Source organism: Dinoponera quadriceps, unplaced genomic scaffold, assembly GCF_001313825.1.
Source record: "Dinoponera quadriceps isolate SergipeBrazil2010 unplaced genomic scaffold, ASM131382v1 scaffold1872, whole genome shotgun sequence".
In the NCBI taxonomy this organism is placed as follows: domain Eukaryota; kingdom Metazoa; phylum Arthropoda; class Insecta; order Hymenoptera; family Formicidae; genus Dinoponera; species Dinoponera quadriceps.
Window position 1 is genome coordinate 1,956,785 of NW_014555944.1, and position 20,037 is coordinate 1,976,821.

A 20,037-nucleotide genomic window follows, 5' to 3' on the forward strand; every position below is an offset into this window, starting at 1 on the left:
TCCCCCTCCCTCGCCGCTATATCCGGTTTAGTGATTTTACCCAAGGACACCTCCGGCAAGGACCTCGGCCTGAGCGGACAGCGTCTCCGCGATCGTCTCCTCGCTGTAGATTCCTACGGGGCTGTTGTACTGTTTGTTCACGATCGACTTAATTGGACCGTCGCCGGTGCCGTTCAGCTGAAAATTATTACGTTCCGCGGTAAAGAAACAAATAAATGCCCGCCCGGCATCTCTTCTCTTTTTGTTGTTCTTTTCCTTTCTTTTTCCTTTTTATTTTATTTCCGCCTCAGAGCGGACGTGAAGATTAACGGTCGATACTAACGAATGGCTTAGGGCTGAAATTGTGTCCGCTGCCGATGAGGGGTCCGTCCGGCTTCTTCGCTGCCAAAGAGGTCTTTGTGACGGGCGCGATGTTAGCCGTGGAGGCGGTGTGCATCGGAGACGGTAGGCTTGCGGTCGCCGGCGTCACGTGCGGCTTCCAGGTACTACCGCCTCTGTGTGTAATAATTTATTGTCCGTTAAAGCACCGGAATTCGACGAGCCACGAACTACTTGCCGCCGCGGTTTGACATTGCCGGGGGATAGCAAAAACCGCGCCGCTAACCGCGGGAGCGAAGTGAACTGGCGCTCGTCCGGAAAGCAAACAGATCGGGCGATTCGCGAAAAATGGATGTTACCGCGTTCGTTTCGTTTGTCTTGCCTTCGTTATGGAATTTTACTTGACCTCGGAACAATGTATCTATTGAAACAACTAATCCTATCTTTCAAAGGAAATTTGACGTAATAATGCTTTTTATTAGCGAATAATTAATTGCTCTAATTATTTTATTATTATATACGTCACCTTTGCACAGTGATCTCGAAATTATTCCCGGCTCTGACTATAACATCCTGCGCGTCCTTGTGCCTCAAGTTGTACATGTCGGTGGTGTTGACTTTGATAACGGCATCGCCAGCTTTGAGACCAGCAGCTTCTGCTGGGGATCCGCTATTAACCTGCAACCAAAGCAGACTGACTCAGACTTATGCCGGGTAGAATCTGGGTCGAATAAGCAGGTATTACGCAATTGGAGTGTATAAATCGTGTATACATAATTGTATAGTCGAAATTCATCAGTATCATCATATTTTTGTCGTGTAACATAGAACATTATGACTCAGTAAATGTGTCATAATCTTCATATTTATATATATTTCCATATATTTATTATTTTTCTCTTTCTTTCGCATACTTTTGTCACATAACATACAACATTTCGATGTGACAATACCATAATTTTCACCATAAATTTTTACAGTTAAAAAAATCTATTTTCCCATTTTTCCGATTTTTTTCGGTTTCTTTCGCGAAAAAAGCGAAGGAAAATGATTTTTTCCGAGCTTTTGAAGCTATATGAATTTTCATTTCATCGTAATTGTATCATGAAAAATTATAATTTCGACTCGACGATATGATTCGTTTTAATTTTCAAGAACGATTCATGAACAATCCGACGTGGATTGTTTATCAGCGTGTCAGATTGAATTCAAAGATCGCCGTATCACAGGTATCGCCGAACCTCAGATATGCGGCTTTATATCGTTATTTGCTCATGCGTACCGAACATTCGCCGCATCTCTCAAATTAATTCATTCGCGACGCGGTTCTGCGAAAAACACTCCACGTCCAATTAATTAAATGCTAAGCGTTAACGAAGTGTGGTGTTGATCTACGGCCGGCGGCGAGGAAATTGAGGGATCGATCGGCGCGCAGCTACGGCGTTCGAAGTGCCCGTCGAGTCTCGGTCTATTTTTATAAGACGCGCCGCCGGACCAGAGTTCCCCTCTCTTCTCCTCTCTCCAGAGTCCTGACTCCAGCCACTATATTTAAGTGCAGGCGCGTCATTACGCTTCAAATGTCGGACACTGTGCATCCATTCACGTAGAGACGCGTCGTCGTCGTCGTCGTCGTCGGCGGCGGCGGGACGGCCGACGAAAGGGGGTGAAGAACGTTAAGGGGAAACAGAAACAGGCGACTGATGAAAAATCAGGCTCCTTCTTGCCGGATCTTTCGTCGGCGTTCTTATCGAGCTAATTACGAGCTCGAGTGCAATGATGACGACGAGAGCGATATTAACAAAAGGATCTCTGTACGCCGAGCAACACGACCGGGACGAAAATTAGCGAATAATTAATCCGAGCTGATCAAACATCGTTGCTATGAAAGGGAATCGTTGATATAAAATGTTGTATTATTTTATCTAAATTAATTATAAATATCCTACTCTCTCTCTCTCTCTCTCCCTCTCTAAATTTCTTGGAGTAAAATTCCAATTCGATAAATAGACAGCCGAGTCGCTCGAATTCAAGTGATTTTTCACTCATACAGAGTGAATACTTTCTACACTAAATCGTCGAGTGAATATTTCCATTCGAAGTTAAAGAGTGAATCCGATGCGCTCCACTGTCGGAGAAACAAATTCACTCTAATGAATTGAAACATCCACTTGTATGGAGTCAGAATCCACTTAAGGTTAAGATTCAAGCTTGAGTGGAACTCTCTCCTGCGATTGCGGATAGAGATATTTTCACCGTCGCTTTGAATTAATTTTTCACTCGTTTTGAGTGAGATTTCACTTCGAGATATTTAGAGAGTGGGAAAACGAGGACGATTCGGACGTTTTTTTCTCATTGAAGAACACCTGGAATATCGAATATCGTTTCTACTCAAAAAGTTGAAACACGTCGTTATATTTTTCCGCACTTTCACATCGCATTGTAGGCTCACATTGATTTCGCACAATGCCAACGGTCGTGAGCGACAAATTAAAGTGACCATTCGAATGGTTAATTATCGAACAAGACAGATGCATTCTCTTCTGTCATTGCGCGGCGGATACGACGATCGAACAACGAGAGAAAGCGTACAAAACGGCTCGTTATCGAGAATCAGGCCCGATTCTTTTGACGGTTCTGGCAGCATCGGAAATAATTAATGGGCTTCGATCCAATCGTAGGCGATCGCATGACGGGGGGGGGGGGGGGGGGGGGNAAATACGTCCCGTAATATATCGCTGTTATTTATATTGCGAGTCGACTCCGCGCGCGCGACAGGAACACTCGTCCTCCCGTAAAACATCCGGACGGAATAGATCTTATTTCGTTCATCTTCTTTACGAAAAGTGGGTCGCTCTCCGCGTACGGTGAGAGAAAGAGAAAGAGAGGAACATATGGTCGACGATGTATTTCGTGTTCTATAAATTATTCGCGAATGCTACGATTATTTTCGTGATATTTTATGTAGACGGGGAAAACATCGCAGCGAAAATAACGAAAAAATGTTTGTAATCTTGGATCATCCAGAGATCATGATCGAAATCACTATGTATTTACTTACAGATATTATCCACGTTTGATTTTTTACAAAGTTATTGCAATTACTTGAAAATGTTTTGTTGCGTAATATAAAATAAATAAATAATCGTATTCTCGTAGTCTCAAATACTCGTATAATTTAATTTAATTTATTAATTCCGGGATAAAACTGGACGGCCTGAATTGAAGCGACACGTTTCGAATGAGATTTCACATCAACAAATTTCGAGAACACAAAAACGAAGACGATTCGAGCCACGTATTTTTTTTCTCGAATAAGAGACAGCGGGAAGATCGAATCGTTTCGTCTTAAAGAGTCGAGTCACATCGAATTGTTCACATTGATTTCGTCCGACGATCCGCTATTTGACACCGTAATTTCCGTTTCTCCTCGACTCGCCGGCGCGTCGTCACACGAAATCGGAACGCGAGCTTACGAACGGTCGGATCTGCGCGTGTGGTTGCCGCAAATAGAAGCTCACGAGCTTGCGTCATCGTCCTGAGCGTAATACCTAGTTTTACTGTTCGGCGCGTCTTCGATTCCGATAAATTCCGACGGTCTGGAGTACAGCCACGCAATATCGAAGTGATCCGCTCACCGGCGGATTTACGATCGCGATATTCCATGTGTTGTGCACCGTGCGGCTTTCAAGCGCCATTGAATTCTCCGTTGTACGTGTGACAACTATATAGTCGGCTTGCGGTATCGTTACGCACACTATTAATGATATCGAGTGAGCTGTTTAACGAAAGCGAATGGATGCAAGATTGGAGGAAATATTATGCAACGGTATTAGAGGCGGAGGTTTACGAACGATCAGAGAATTAACGCTGAGAGAAACCTTGCGAGAATCATCCTTTCTCGCACGACTTCCGTTTGTAGAAAGTAACTTGTTTCAAATCTCCAGATTATACTCACTAAAATTATTTCGAATCTTGCACGCGAATAATATGGTGCAAGGTTGACAACATATTTTGGTGAACCCAAACTATTATTATAAAACACTCATTTAAGCCAGAATTAACATTTTTCCTGTTATTGATATTTGAATCAATCACGAGACCGTTGATGCATATATTTTTCTAACGGGAAAATCTGTTTGGAAAGTTACGAGTCGATTGCGTTAACCGAGGAGGGATTTTCACGCGGGCAGCCGTCGAACAAGTTTTCTGCTTACATCATCGATCATGATTATAATTTATTTACCGGCTAATTATAACAGTGAAAGTAGGAAAGAGTTAAAATATATTAATATTAAAAAGGATTTCCAAATTGCGACCGAAGGCAATTAGAAGGCAATTAGCCAATTAGAAAATAATACAAAAAAGCTTCCGCGTGATTAGGCAATAATAAAATCAATCTTCGCCCAATCTTCGTCGACTTTCCACACCACCCAGTCTCTTAACGCGTGTTCACGTAATTTCGGCTTGCGAATTGCGCCTTCGTCGCTTTCGTGAGGCAGTTATTCGCGTACTTTTCGCACGTTTCCGGACGCGTCCGTCGCACCTGATGGCACACCCTCGGGCGATCCTTACGTCCACGGAGACATAGGGACGCGGACGTAAGTCAGGGTTAAGCCTGATGGGCAGGCCGCTTCTAAAAATAGTCTCGGACCGGTCTAAAAATAGGCCCCCCGAACACGCACGGTCGGTTACACGGCACGTACACTCGGAACCGAGCCGGCCGACGAGGTAGAGAACGCATCAAGGTGCACCGAACAGGCTCGCACCGATATGCTCGCGACACCGCGTCGCGGGCCGCCGCCGCCCTGGCGACCGCGAGATCGCTTTCATTCGGCGGATAATTAAAGCAGCGTCGATTTCTCAAAGCTGACGAATGGGCGCGCGCGCGAAGGAATGCATCTGTTTCGAGGCACAAGGATCGCTTCTCACACACGTGCATGCCCTCTCGGAATCTCCTCGAGTGAAATTCCACTCGGGGAGAAGTAGGCTGACAGCCGACGGTTGCTCGAGAACCCGAGTGACTTTTCACGGAGCACGGAGCGAATTTTCCACTCCGAATCGCCGAGTGTAAATATTTTCATAAATACGAATTTGTATCACGGGTGAATCTGACGCGTCGCCGCGGTAGCTTCAACCATTTGCGGTCATTGCGTTTCGTTCTTCAATTTTACATCACATTTTCTCAGAGGAATAAACTGTCGACAGAATTGATCTCGTTAAGAAATACACAGTAAATGTCTTAACGATAGAGAGACTTCAATTTTTTAAATATAATTAGCATGTATAATGCAGAAAGTTAATAAGTTGCGGTAAAATGTCGATACGATTGCCTCTTGTTTACAAAAATCTGCGGTAATTTTTCCCACGGTAAATATTTTATAGACACGGGGAGTATACAGTATTTAAAATATAGCATATAGAAAATGGAAGATTGATAAATTAAGGCAAAGAGAAATGACGATATCTTTCCCCCTCGGTTACAAGAATCCGTAGTAATTTTTTCCACTGCCGCTTCGTGAGTGAATTTTGACTCGTTTTGAGTGCGACTTTATTACCGAGAAATCTAGCAAGTCGCGCGAAAAATTATTCGCGGAAGCGAAGATACGCGCCGCGCGCGTCTCTTCCTCTTCCGTTCTTCCGCTTTTCCCTTCCATCTAGGCCGGTCGTAGGAAAAAAAACGAGGTATCACGGGAAACGAGCGAAGCGAAACGCACAGAAGTGAACGACGGGTGAATTTTATACTTGAGAAATTCACGACTCGGTCGGCATCGAGGGTGAAAAAGGCGCGAAATTAAGTAAAACCCGAGTCGGCGAGCGGCGATAGAAGGCGGCTCGGCGGGCCCGACCTCGCGATTAACACGGTCCGAGAATAAACCTTTCGCGTCTTAACGCGTCGGGCTGGAAAGAGCGACTCGTTCTAAGGCGAGAGATTTAAGACGCGAATCTGAACCCGGACAAGTCCTCGGATGGCAGTTATTGCACCGAAACCGCTGCCGCACGTCCGCCTGTCAGAATTGTTCTAAAAATAACCGCCGAATATGCGCGTCGCGCGCACGCGCGCGTTATGTGTGAGAGTGCGCGCGCGTACGTGTAGGTAGATGCACTCAAATGCAGTGAAACCGAGAGGGAGAATACACCAAGGTGTACGAGGTACGCATTCCAATGGGCGGGTTATCAGAGACGGATCCATCCCACCTTCCATGTTGGAATGCATCTGTGTTCTTTTCTCTCTCTCTCTCTCTCTCTCGCTCTCTCGCTCTCACATACACAAACACACACGCGCGCGCGCACACACACAGAGCAACTCGCTTAAACTTAGGAGGAGGACTTAAGCCTCGTTCATACGTGCAATACCTTCAAAAACCGCCGCGCCGGCAAGACGCATTCGCGCGAACCAATTGCATTTTATGCCGGCAAAACGTGCAGAAATGCGAGACGCGCCTCGCGCATTTTTCCACGCGCGGAAGGTTCCCTTTGTGGCGCGCGTGTCGCGTTGCCGGAGAACGCCGAAAGGCGCGCGTGAGTTTTCACAATTCCGTGCGACGGAAGCTGAAAAGATGGAAATGACCAAACCGGACCGCTTTCGATATTTGATCGGTGGATGTGGAACTTTCGTTACGTTTGATGCTCCCGATTCTCCGCGGTTAACGGTCACGGTTAACGATCGAGGAATGATTCTCGGTGAGCATCCGTTACTGGGTGAATCATTCAACGTCGAAATCGGATGCGTCGATGCGGCGAAATCAATGTTGAATTAAGGCCATGAGGTAAATACCGTCTAGTGGTGGGAGGAATAGACAATGACGTCAGATCGAAATTACCGGTGCACGGTCGATCGGTTCTCACCTCTCCAAATAAACTGTCCATCGCTGTTGCCGCGAGATGAAACAACATACGCGTGCATCATGCGTGCGAAATCGCAAAGCTCCGTCACCATGAAACGCTTAATACCGATGACATCAAACACAGACAACAAATTTTCCCTTTGAGCTCCAATTGTTTTATTCGAATCAGACGAAGGACTCACGAAGGACCGATTGTTGATAGCATTGATCTTTGCGAACGAATATCACACACATACATACACATATGCGATATATTCTTATAGTTACAGAAAAATTGTCCGTCGATATGAAAATTGCTCGTTTACAAACATGTTATATTACTTTAAAAGATTTTTCTTTACATAATTTTCATTGCAATTTTGATTATAAAATTAATTTAATCCTCGAATGCGGATGCGTATCGATAAGGGGACTTGTTTTCGTTTGAAACGGTCCTCCCGGAATCATCGTGTCCGACATATCGGAATGTCAGCAAACGAAATCGAGGAAACGGAGGTCAACGAGTGCGTGAAAGTGGGTTTGATTCTCGGAGGTGTGTATGAGTCGGCACGGTGACACGTATGCCGGAAGATGTCTGGAAAAAGCCACGAAGGATCCCCGCCAGTATGAATTCCGATTGTGCGAATCGCACTCGCACTTTTTTGCATCTCTATTAAAACGCTGAAAATATTAACAAAAGTGAACTTTTTGAGAATTAAACTAACGTCTCTCAATTAGACCAAGGAAGATCAAGCAAAACTTCTATCTAAACTCAAGTCCTATTAATTAGAGCAAATCAGGTTACAAATTTAATTCCCTCAATTCAACTATCTTCGAGGGTTCTATTAAATAAATCCGTTTTCTCCCCTTTTATTCTCACCGGTTGTAGACATTTCGAAATTTTCATTTTTTCCTCATAAGGATGTGCGATTACACGAATTACTCGCGGGAATACGTCGCAGTTCTAACGGGATAACAGCGTTACTGTTGCGTGCTAAACCGCTCATAGTTATTTCGCGAAGTGAAGATCGGTTTTTCGCAAGTACCGGCCGCCACGGATGTTTATTGTTGCGCATAAACGCGGGTAGGAAAGCTCGACGAAGAACAAAATGTCGAGGGCATTTTTAGACGCTCTCTTTCTCTCTTTCCGTCTCTTTCTGGATTCGGACCGAAGGCCGTAGAGATTCTTCGGGTATTTAAGCTAATATTTGTGTATGCAGTCGAGAGAAGCGAAACGTCGGCATGAGACGTTTCGGCCTCCGGCTGAATCATCCGCGATGAATGAATCTCGATGACTTCAAGAATGTCGGCACGGCGATGATCTCATGTAAAAAACTGACTGTAAAAATGATAAATGGTTTGTCACGCGCGCGCGCTCAGCATAAACTCAGCATAAGCTAATCACGCCGGTGATTTCATCCCGGGCTGCATCCGTCTTAGCGGATGCTTGCGGTCCGTCTAGGCGGACATTCGTGATCGCCACAACGTGAGACAACCGACGATGAAAACTTGACCATTTTTCAATTGCATTTACGGAGCAAATGTGCCGTATTGAATACAAAGGATACAATCTTTATACACCGTATTGAATACAAAGGATACAATCTTTATACACATTGCGAAATGCAGGACGAATAAAGCTGTTGTCAAATTTACGTACATCCGTCTATCTGGGACGATAGAATTGCGCACACGTATGTCGCTACATTTGATCAATTCGGAGATATCAATGCTCGGAGACAGAAGATGCAAAGGGTGCCCATGATATCTGGTATCTCGCATATTTCAAGGCGTACGACAGATAAACTATCTTCCATCGTTCAAGCAGATGTAATTACAACATTGGAGAATTGTTGCGTCGGCTATCCAAAGTCGGAGAAAATTGTCAGAGGGAAAAGTTTCGCGAACGCAAGACGATCGTTCGGTCGGATGAACACTCGGGAACGACTTTTCCCGTCGGAACGGAAGTTTAGATTTCCGACATTGCCTCCGCATTTCCGAAGAAACACATCGGTGGAAAATCGGACGAACGTTTACACGAGGCACACGGAGAGGATAAACGGCGCGGTTCGCGCTTCACTTTACCGCGAATCCGTATATATAGTTCGCGCGGTTCGACCATCCGCCGTCGTAATCGTGACACAACCGCTGTGATGGGGGTGTCGCGTTACCAATGGATTCGCGAGGTGGTGTGGGCCGCGGCAAACAAACCGGAGAAGACTGATTTCTTGACTTTTGGCAAGTTTCCCACGACCGCCTCCCACTATCTTCTCCTCATTCTCGAAATCGAACCGACATTTACGACGGTGCGCCGAAATCTCCGGATTCGTCATCGAGATACGATTTCACCATCTGCGAGTTTATTCATTGATTAGTGGCCGTAATCGCAGCCGTGTCGGATATTTAATTAGTTATCTCGCTGTATAATCCATGGTCAACTTATTTATTAACTATTTTCAACATCATCGTGTCGTCCCTTCCTTATCTCTGAGTGTGTTTACAAGTGAACATGTCGTCGATGGTTCGTGTTACGTTAAATCGTTTAATTCAATTCTCGCATTTCTCGTTGCATTCAAAGCCACTGACAATCACCAGGGTTTATTTATTTCTTCTCACTCTCAATTATTCATTCGTACAGAGACGACGAATCTTAACGATACGATTTAGTTCACATTTACAATCACCGTTTGTCCTCCTTAAATGCATCGTCACACTTGCGATCATATCGATGTATTCGTACATTAAACATTCACAGTGACGCACATTTTTCCAAATTCGGCAATTTTTCTTTTCTTTTTCGACAGAACTCTCATTTTCCTTGCAACTGGTCGCGCATCTCGGGCTGCTCGTACGAAGACAGTTCGCTACGAACGCAGAGAGAGGAGCAAGAAGAGCGAGAGCGAGAGAGAGAGAGAGAGAGAAAGAGAGAGAAGGAAAGAGAGAAAGAGAGAGCCCGGTCTGTGGATATTAATAGAGGCCGAGGCCCGGTGGCGGACGCGCGCCACCGAGCTTACTCCTGTGGATATAAAAATATCGCTTTTATTTCTCACCGCGCGCGGAGTCCCGCCATGACTTTTTTTCCGCCTTTCGCCGCCGTTCGACACGCCACGTGCCCCCATCTTTCACAAAATATCCATATTGCCTTCATCTCGCGTGTGTCACGATCATCTCGTGACGAGTGCCACTAAAATTACGGGTTTATAAATTAACTTTTCCCAAAGATGCGCCTAGAGTTTCTCTCTCTCTCTCTCAGTTCGTTTTAGTTCACGGGAAACTATTTCGACAAAACGATTTATTAAGGCATGTGATCCTTTAATTGTTCGCAGTCTTGCATTTGGAATTGCGGGAGAGTATTGCGATCAATTGTATTACGTTTACACGATAAAATATATATCGATTAATTTTGTGAAGAAATTTTGCGTTTATTCGCAGCGGTTTAAGAGACGAAGTAGTTATCCGGCCTCTCAACGAGACACTTGTCCGTATCGAATCGGCAGGAACTTTTCATTTCGCACTTGAAGCATCGTCGTACCGTGTGCAGTGTCGTCCCCTTGCAATCCTCAAATCTCGCAACTCGTATCTCCAGAAGAGTCGAGCCAAAACACCCACGTGAATCCACGTCGCCGCGTCCCTGCCTTCCTTCGCCGCCTGTCTCCGCCGTTCCCTTTTTCTGGTTCTTATCCCGCTCTTCCGAACACCGCCCGATCCGGTACGGACGGCCAAAAGTCTCACGGCTTTTCATTCCACGACGAAACTCGATTTCATGCCGCGTTACTCGGGAAATGTGCGCGCTTCTTGCCAAAACAATCGTGAGTTCCCGTAAAGTCTCGTCATTTATCTCCCGCAAAGACCTCAAGCACACACGCGCGCGTTGTGTACAGAGAGATCAAGTAGAATTTACCAGGAGCAATTAACTTGACTATCACATGTCATACGTTAAACCTACGCGTAGGGTCACTGACATCCGTGGATTTCCGCGTGATAACGATTTTAGATTGATTGCGCACATGTCCGTTTGTACAGCTCATGGAAAAACGTGCCCGCTTTCATATCGCCTCGACTTTCCGTCCCGGGGTCATCGTACTGCCTTATGCATTACGCAGTTTTCCGCAACATAAACAAATCAGTTCGCGTGCTCGCCCGTCACTCCCGGATCATTGCCCGACGGGGGGAGGAGGGGGGGCGGACGATTTTCTCGATTTCCATCCTCATTTAACGCGACAGATCCCGCGCTTCGCGGAAATCCAGATCCGACGCCCGTCGTCTTCCTCTCCGACGCCGTCCGGCCGAATTACGATGCGCCCACCCGGTACACCACGACAGCCACGAGCTCGCGCGAGAGACTCAATCTCCACCCTCGCGATTCACAAACAAATCGCTCCGCGATTCCGCTCGCCCGCGGTCGTGCGGATCGCATGAGGACGCGTAAACAGGGCTCGCAATTGCCGCAGGCAAACCCGCGCTCGTACCGAAGGCATGTAATTTTAGACGGCCGACGTAAAAGGCCAAATATTTGAGGCGATAGAAACCGTTTCCCCTCCTCTCCGATAAGCACGACCGATAAGATTCGACCTGCCGGATGAGTAGGTTTTGTGTCAAAGACAGACTTTCCTCCCGGGGAAGTAACGAGGTTAAGAAAAACAGGACACTGTCCGCACGATTCTGGAAGCGCGGCCGCTGATTACGCGCGCTAACTGTGACTTCCGACGCGATAATGCGAATAGTATAATTCGTTAATCAACTCAAGATAATTTCAGCGAATTTCAGCGACAACGCGATTACTTGGGAGTATTTAATGCTGGGAAAGTAATTTGCGAGAAACTGAAGTTACAAATTGGAAAAAAAAAAGTACGGTGTAGAGGAAAATTCGTCAAAAAAGCCCGGACCGAATTAAGTAAATTCAGCGTCAGGATTATGCGAGGCGAATTAACTGGTCTAATTATTTCACAGTAAAATTTTGATATTTCTTCAAATTTCTTGTTGTGGAAAATAGGCTGAAAATTTAGTTCAATGAGGCGATCATAAAGCTGATCCAATATATTTTCGGTCGTCTGATTCACTTGACTGCCCACCGGCCTTCAGAAATAGAAGTGGAGTATTACAAGTATAATTACTTGTATTACGCAGTTAGGTCAACTACCAGTCTTGGCAGTTGAAAGAACATCCATACCATTCATAACAGTTTCACCTTATCTGATACCGTTTACCGTTGACGAAGTTTCGTAATTCAAATTTCTACGGTCTCAGCTCGTTGATCCGGTTCGACTTTCTACAATTTGACTCGATTGCAAGAAGTTTGTGCAAAAAAGTTTGTACACCCTGAGACTTAATTTCTCTTATTTCCGATTTTTCTCCGACGTAGATAAATCCCCTCCCCCAGGAAAACGTGATTTTAATGTGAAAGACCCACGTCTTTGGCAGATTACCAACGATTCCATCATCATCATCATCGCCACGTGTCACGTGTCAACCATTATCAAGGAGGAAAGTCGTCGGCATTATTTACTTACGAATCTCTCGATCTAATCTCTATCGGGAGAGAGCACCGTTTAACTTTAGTTAGCGATAATTAACTTGAGACATTTTTATTCGCTACCCGTCTGTAAGGCTCGCGAGCCACGTATGCACCTCCGCTTAACATTAACCTCGGCTCATTCATCGTTCTAACAGTTGTTTACAACGAAAAGTTAACGAGAATACACGCCGCTACACACTTCCTGTTCTCATCGCAGCTAACGACGCGAGGTGATCTAATAAACGAGCCGCGCGCTATTGCGGCGCAAAACTGGGCAAAGCGCTTCTCCTTAGCGACTTCGTTAAAATTCCGTTACGCGTGTAACGCCTGACAAAGTCCGGCTTAATTAGCGCGAAACGACGCGCACAATTGAGGCAACGACGCGCGGTGGTGTTGATCAAGGTGGAAAATTCCGCATAACGCAACGAGAAGCGTGTTCTCTTTTTCTTCTTCCTCTTTGTCTTCTCTCTTTCTTTTTTCTTTTCCTACGTCGAATCCTTCACCTGACGGCAGCCTTTTCGCGCGGCCGGGAAAATCCTTATCGTCGGTGACGTCGCAATCGGCTAAACGATACTCGCAATTCATTCGCGAGTCCTTCCTCGGCCGCGATAACGCGACATGTGTGCGCCGTTTCGCCAGCGAAATATCGCGCAACGCGAACGCCCACGCTCCGATGCCGACGAGTGCAACGATGCACCGACGGTGCCGGTGCGCTTACCGTGGAATCGCGCGAGGGAAGCCCTCGTAGATAGAATCGCCCAACGAGGAGGGAAAGAGAGAGAAAGAAAGAGAGAATAATTCACCGGGAAAAATCGCCTCGGCGGAGAACCTTGCGGATTTGCAAGGCGTGTTTGTCGTGCCGATGTTTGCTTTTGGCACTTTGGACAAGAGACTCGGTTGTAATGAGAAGAATAAGAATCAGGCTCGTTAGGCGGGATGGATTTCAAGCGAATTTAGTTACTTATTTACTTGCTTTACTTGCTCTTAATGTACAACTAATATAAATGATCAGTCATTAAGTTGAGGATGGGGAAATCAAGTCAAATTGATCACTAATTTGCATTTTCGATTGACAGAAAGTACAAATTAAAGTGCCAATAAAAATTAAAGTGAAAACTAATTTATATTTCCAGCTAAATGGATGTAGGATCAAATTCCTTTGGAATTTTATGTTTGAAAGTTAAGCACTCCTCGTGCCTGACATAGCGACGAGGAGGAATTCAAATCAGTCGATGTTTGTTCGGCATTATCTCCTCGTAAGTAAGCGAAGACCGCGGTATTTTTGTCACTTTACGTGAGTCCGGCCGACTCGTGGAAATATTTATCGTCGTGATGATGATCGATAGCACTCGTGCCGTTCGCAGATTTTGCCGTGGATCATAAACTCCTGCTAAACGTCCGTCCGTTAAAATTTTTCCTACGCCTTTGGACGAGCGTCCAAATATTTTTCTGACCGTCGGCCGACGGGAATCGTTCGGTTTCACCGTTCGTGGGATCAGCAGATGCTCGCGATCGCATTATTTATCTGTCGAACACGTTCGAAAGAGAGGACGTCTTCGAAGACGACGTCGACGTCTTCGTCGTCGGAATCGGCGCCTTCGTCGCCGCGAGCGAGGCCCAACCCGGCTCGCGGGTTTCGCAAAGGCACCTTCTAGAAATAGAACGCCTAAATAATTTGCCTCGGATTACCAGCGACGCCGCCGGATCTCTCTCTCTCTCTCTCTCTCCCTCTCTCCCGCTCTCATCTCCTCCTATTTCTCACTATCGGACATTACTAATTTCCTTCGGTTGTACATTTTCTCAATTTTTCAAACGAGCTCTTTGATCTACCGTCCAAAGTTCTCGCGTGATTCAAGTCCAGGGGAACTTTTGTAGAGTTGGCACAAGGCATGTACTTTCGCAATTTCAAATGAAATAATTTATCTCGCACCAGAGGATGCTACCGACCGAAGCAAGGAAAAGGTGTTTTAGGTGTATTATGTGACGAAACCGAATGCAATGTGTCGTTATTGAAGATATCAAGATAAATTATTCATCACGACTCGCTCATGTTCGAATGTTGGACTTTTCGACGAGGAAAAGATTTTACGAAAGTCAAATCGAAATGAGTCAAAGTCAAATCGAATTGAAAGTTAATGAAGAATTAATCTTTTATCAATCTTTAATTAATCTAATTTTTATTTTGCATTTGCTACTGAGATAAGATAGTCAACGAAAAACGAAAGTCAATATGAGCCAAAATGCAAAATTTCATTTGCGTAACCTATTGTAAAAGTCAATTAAGACAGAGAATGTAGCACTCCAAACGGACTTTTATAAAAATTGCCCAGATGTTTCAGTCGTCATTTCGACTCTTTTCAGTGGGCAGAAAGAATATTACCGAATATTACGAAAATAGAATTTTTTTACTACGAGCATGTCGTCCTTATGAAACAGGAATCCCGGGAACTCACTCTAATCTTCAAGATCGATATAATCGTCAAGATTAAACTTTCTTCAATCCTTCTGACTTTCTTTCTTCCGGTTGATTGTGTATCAAAGAAGCTTAGTTTAGTCGGCCGTTTAGTTGATTTTTCCACTCTAATTCTCCGAGGACTTCGAAATCGCTATGACAACGAGAGCAAGAAATACTCCGTATACATTTTGTATCCGACTTGTCATGCTGTCAGTTTGTAATTTTTCAGTAAGAACCCGGAGGCAGTGTTCTCGGTTAAAAATCCGCGGGGTTAAAGGGTCGGAGTATGCCACATTTGCCGGCGGCTGTTGAACAGCTTTATCCGCAATCGGCGCTTCGAACTTGGCCTTCTTCGTAGCACCACGTGGTCCGTTTATTTTACGAGGCCGCGCAAATACGGCGGCGTCCGGCCGCCCCCGGTTTTCTCAGAAAGGAGAGAAATATGAGTCCGGCAGTGTCAAAACGCGTCCCGCCCTTCGCACGACCTTTCCTCGCTGAAAGACGATCGTCTTCCGATCTTCGCTCCGGTCGGATAGCAAAATCCCGTGTACCCATGTTAAGTTAGCCCCGTGTTTTTAGAAATTTGCCAGAAAAATTATCCGGGTTCCGTTTGTCCACCGGCGTAGAATTCTACTTTCCGATCGATTTTAAAAATAGCTCTGACGTTTACAGTCCTGCGACAACTCGCGCATCTTGTCGGATTCGCGTCTCGAGATTAAAATCCGCGATATCGTCTGAGCGTGCGACGAGAGGAAATCCGAGGAGGAATCGGCCGAATTCAAATGACTTTCCACTTAAATGCGTTTTGTGGAGAACTTACAGGTACAACGTACTCGCAAATGCAAAGAAAATTCCGAGATCTCCTGTTATCAGATTCACAAAGGCAATCGAAACTCGCATCGTTCCTTCGATGCTGTTTCCTCATCGCGATTATCTTAATTAATCGACGTCAGAAGCGAGGAAATACATACTCAAAATTGTTGCAAAATACGTTGAAACGGCGAGATATGTCCGTGAAGTGACATTTGTGATATCGAATTGAATATAAAATTTATAAGACACTTCGAAAACGCTTTCACTTTGCTCGAATAATCAATAAATAACCATATAATTAATGATATACAATTAACGTGACAATATTAATTGAAAGATCACGTATCACGTTAAATTTATGACTATTATCGGAGCAAACGGACAGTATTTCAGAATATTTCACAAACCTGCACAATCGAGTCGCAAGTGTCTTCGCACTTTTCGGACGTATCATTTTACTTCAATTTCTGCAATCAATTTCAACATCTCGCGAGAATTTCGAGCCGGTGCGTTTTCTCGCCTCTGACGTCATCAGTCAAGATGACGGGGGAATCAAGAGCCTCGAGTAAAAGAAGAAAAGTTATAAATTCTTATTCTTCGTTTTTCAAGTGTGGAGAAAAATAGCATCTCCTTGTGAAGACTTTACGGCAGATATATCTCTATGTAAACGTCAGATGTGCCGCGCGACCTTTTCGTAAATACACACATCGGGCGTGTATTCGAGCGTGTAAACATTGCGGGCACGACGCGGTCCAAGAAAGATAACGCGCATAATAATTCGAACTTTCGAGAGCTCCGGCGAAGGTAGACGACGATACAGCGGGTGACACGCCGTCGTCAACAAGCGGTCCCCGAGAATTTACGAACGACTTGGGGGACAAACATCAGCAACAATTTTGTGACAGTTCTCGCGCGAGCAGCGAAACCCTGGACGATGATCGTCGCGTCGTCGGCGCGACATTGGCACTCGCTGACAACGCGCGTCTTATAATAGCTTATGGCTTTATAATGACACGTAATCGCGCGGACGCGCGAAGAAAGCGCGGGGAAAATCGCGGGACACCCCGCGCTCTCTCTTCGTTCGCCAAAAGCTTCTCGTGTTACAGCGTCAAGCATCGCCAAAATACGGCGACGGTGGCGGCGGAGGCGGTCGCTCTCGCAGCGGCTGCGGCGAGTTGGACGTTTCGCACGTAGTTGGCAGCGTTTTCTGCCGATGCGCGTGAAATAATTTGGCGTTTGCCACCGGATTACGTAATGCCCCGTTGCGTCTTTATAGATCGTAATAACAAAACACGCCCCGCTCGTGGTCGCCCCCGTCGGCGAAAAGCGCCAAGGAAAATTCGCGTTGCAAAGGAAAATCCGTGTTTTCATCCGGGGATTCTTTTCTTGTACTCTCCGTCGCGTATTGCCTGAATTTGATCATTTTCTCACGGCGATGTGTGTGTCGATAGTGCGAAGTGATGATGGAAGGCTCGTTGAGTGAACGTAAATCGGAAAAGAAGCGAGATAATAGAGATCGATGAAAATTTATCTTTTTTCTCAGAATAGGTTCAATATCTGAAGATTTAGAAAGATCGTCATCGGCAAACTGTAGAGAGCTATTTCGATATGTCTTCTGTTTTGGTGCCAAATACATTCGGATCGTATGTTGCATGTCATTTTATTTGATGTAACGCGTTCATATGAATGCAACATATGCCTGATATTTAATAGATATTTTATAAAACGGAAAAAAATTTTGTTTTCTATAGTTTTTACTTTTTCCATAATTAATAATTTTTTAGATTCATACGTTAAGAAAAAGTAGCACATATTATGGAGCACTAGCACGTGTTATTTCTCCCTCTCTCTCTCTCTCTCTCTCTGTCGAGTATCAACTTCAGTCTTTGATATAGATTTCATTTCCGAGGACGAGAGGCGAGATCTCATTTACGTTTCACTTTCATCTCGCTCTTGCTCAGCGCTCGTTATCATTATCCCACTTCCGCGTACCCCAGATTCGTGGACTTAAGTTGTGCCGTTCACACACACAGTGACGATATAACAACCAACTTACAGAATACAAATGTAAATTACCGTTACCATTTCGAAAAGTGGAGTAATTAATGAAACGATCGAATAACAAGAAATTATCACTTATTCGCAAATGGGCGAAACATTTGTATCGACGGCTGTCAGACGGGAGAATCGATTGATCTCTGGGCTCTCAATGAAAATTGATTCCGCATGATTGATTAGACGTAACAATTGATATCTCGTGAGTGGCACGCGAACGGAAGACGTGAGGTCGAGAAAGGTAAATCGAGCGAATTGTTTCGACTATTTCACCGTGACATCGTGGTTAATTCTCTCAGCCGAACTATTCGACTATCGAGAGGCGTCGTGGAAGCGAATGGCTAGGAACCGTAGATGAAAATAGCCATATAAAACATCGCTATATATAAACGGTCGCAAGAAATATTTTTACTACCGCGCTCCTGCCTCAGTCAACCTACGATCCGCCTCGGGCGGATGTTTGAAGGCGCTCTTCTTTCACAAATCGAACCTCTATCTTCACGATACTCGAATCTATGTCGAGATGTGATGCGATAATCAAGATAAATGAATGAAATGGAGTGTCGTTAAAGAATTAAGATAGAGGCAAGCGGAAGAAGTCGTCGAAGAAATCCATTGATATGTCGACAAAGTCGCGCATTATCGAAGCTTTGGGTGAAAGAAAAAAAGAGGAAAAAAAACGATGAGAATGCATTTCTCGAGTCTTCTCTGTCACAACGTATCCCCCCGTATCACTTACGCGGTACGATTTGATAAACGAGGTGCACCTGCCGCGTTGGAAATCGCGCAAGCGTGGTCTATTTATCGCGACAATGACAACCTCGTTTTATATTAACGATGGATGAATAAAATAAATATTCCTCGAGCGCCTTTTCTATCTCAGACCATTGACGGCCATCGTCTGTCGCTCGTCCGTTTAATCCTTTAGTGACGATTTCACAGGTGGATTTCGCAGGACGATTTCACCGAGTTCCCGCCGCGAAATTTTCGAAAGAGATGCGTTTTCTCTCAGTGCACGATTGCAAATACTTTTCATATCGACGAATGCGAGATAAACCGTATTACGAGATAAACATGTCAGCGAAGCACGTTATCGGTGGTAGGGAGCCTCCTGAATTCTTATCGAGAGAGACAAAGTCCCCGGGCAGATAAATGTCAACGGAACGGAACGTGTCCCGAACGTGACAGAGCTAAGTTGAATAGTTGGACGAAACGCGGGACTCACCTTCTGCACGATGAGCGGCGTGCCGAAATCCTTGCCACCCTGCAGACGGAAGCCCCATGGGGACCCGTCGAACCTGGACAGCTTGACGCTGATCAGCTGTGCCATATCACTGGGATCTGAACTCCGCTCGACTGTACCGGAGCGAACGCGCGAACCGATCGGCCGGTCTCGATGATTACGATGATTCGACCGAGCGAAACGAGCCCTCGAGCACTCGAAACGCTACGCTGGTGAGGTAACGTCGCGACGCACGTTGCACCCACCGTTCGGGGCCAAACCGATCGACGCCGCTCGGGAGGCTTTTTCCGCGCTTTTACTCGCGCAAAAGGGAGGTATATGTGTCGCGTTTTCTCGCCGAACGTGGAACGTGGCGGGCACGTACGTTCCTGAAGAACGCGCAAACCGGAGTAAAGGTATAAGAGGCGCCGAGGACGGTCAGTCGGGCAGCGGGGCCTCGTCACGCGATTCGGGACGAAGAGGAGGAGTATGAGCGCGCGGAAGGAAAGGGAAGGAACGGAGGGAGACGGCGGGAGAAAGGAGGGAAATGCCACGACCGTGGTAGGAGGCAGGTGGCGGGGATAGAGAGGAAGAGAGACAAATTTATTGTGTTCTCTGGGTGGAATCTCCCCTCGAATAGCGGCGCATACCGATGTGACGAAATCTCATTGGGAGCGGATTTTTCAGTTTTTAATTGTATATATCTCGATAATCATTCTCACACTTGTGTACGGCACGTGTCGATTCTGGAATGCGTCCGAGTGAGACTGAGGAATAAAAAATGCTTGGTGTTTGTGACTACAAGCGCATAGTGAGATCCTTAGCCGAGACGTCC

General features: G+C 45.6%; 1 protein-coding gene across 4 annotated transcripts in view; it reads right to left on the reverse strand.

The window, feature by feature from the left end:
• Nucleotides 1-19,731, reverse strand: part of LOC106745932 (PDZ and LIM domain protein Zasp) — a 40,183-nt gene extending 20,452 nt beyond the window's left edge. For 2 of the 4 annotated variants that reach the window (XM_014621963.1, XM_014621962.1), the window contains exons 1-4: nt 19,206-19,693; nt 845-996; nt 323-494; nt 41-177 (exon numbers count right to left, since the gene is read on the reverse strand). In XM_014621963.1, coding sequence (XP_014477449.1) covers nt 41-177; nt 323-494; nt 845-996; nt 19,206-19,310 — 566 coding nt within the window. In that variant the 5' untranslated portion in view covers nt 19,311-19,693. Of the gene's footprint in view, nt 1-40; nt 178-322; nt 495-844; nt 997-19,205 lie in introns of all 4 variants that reach the window. The other 2 variants (XM_014621966.1, XM_014621965.1) reach the window with 2 other exon arrangements.
• Nucleotides 19,732-20,037: the final 306 nt, after the last annotated feature.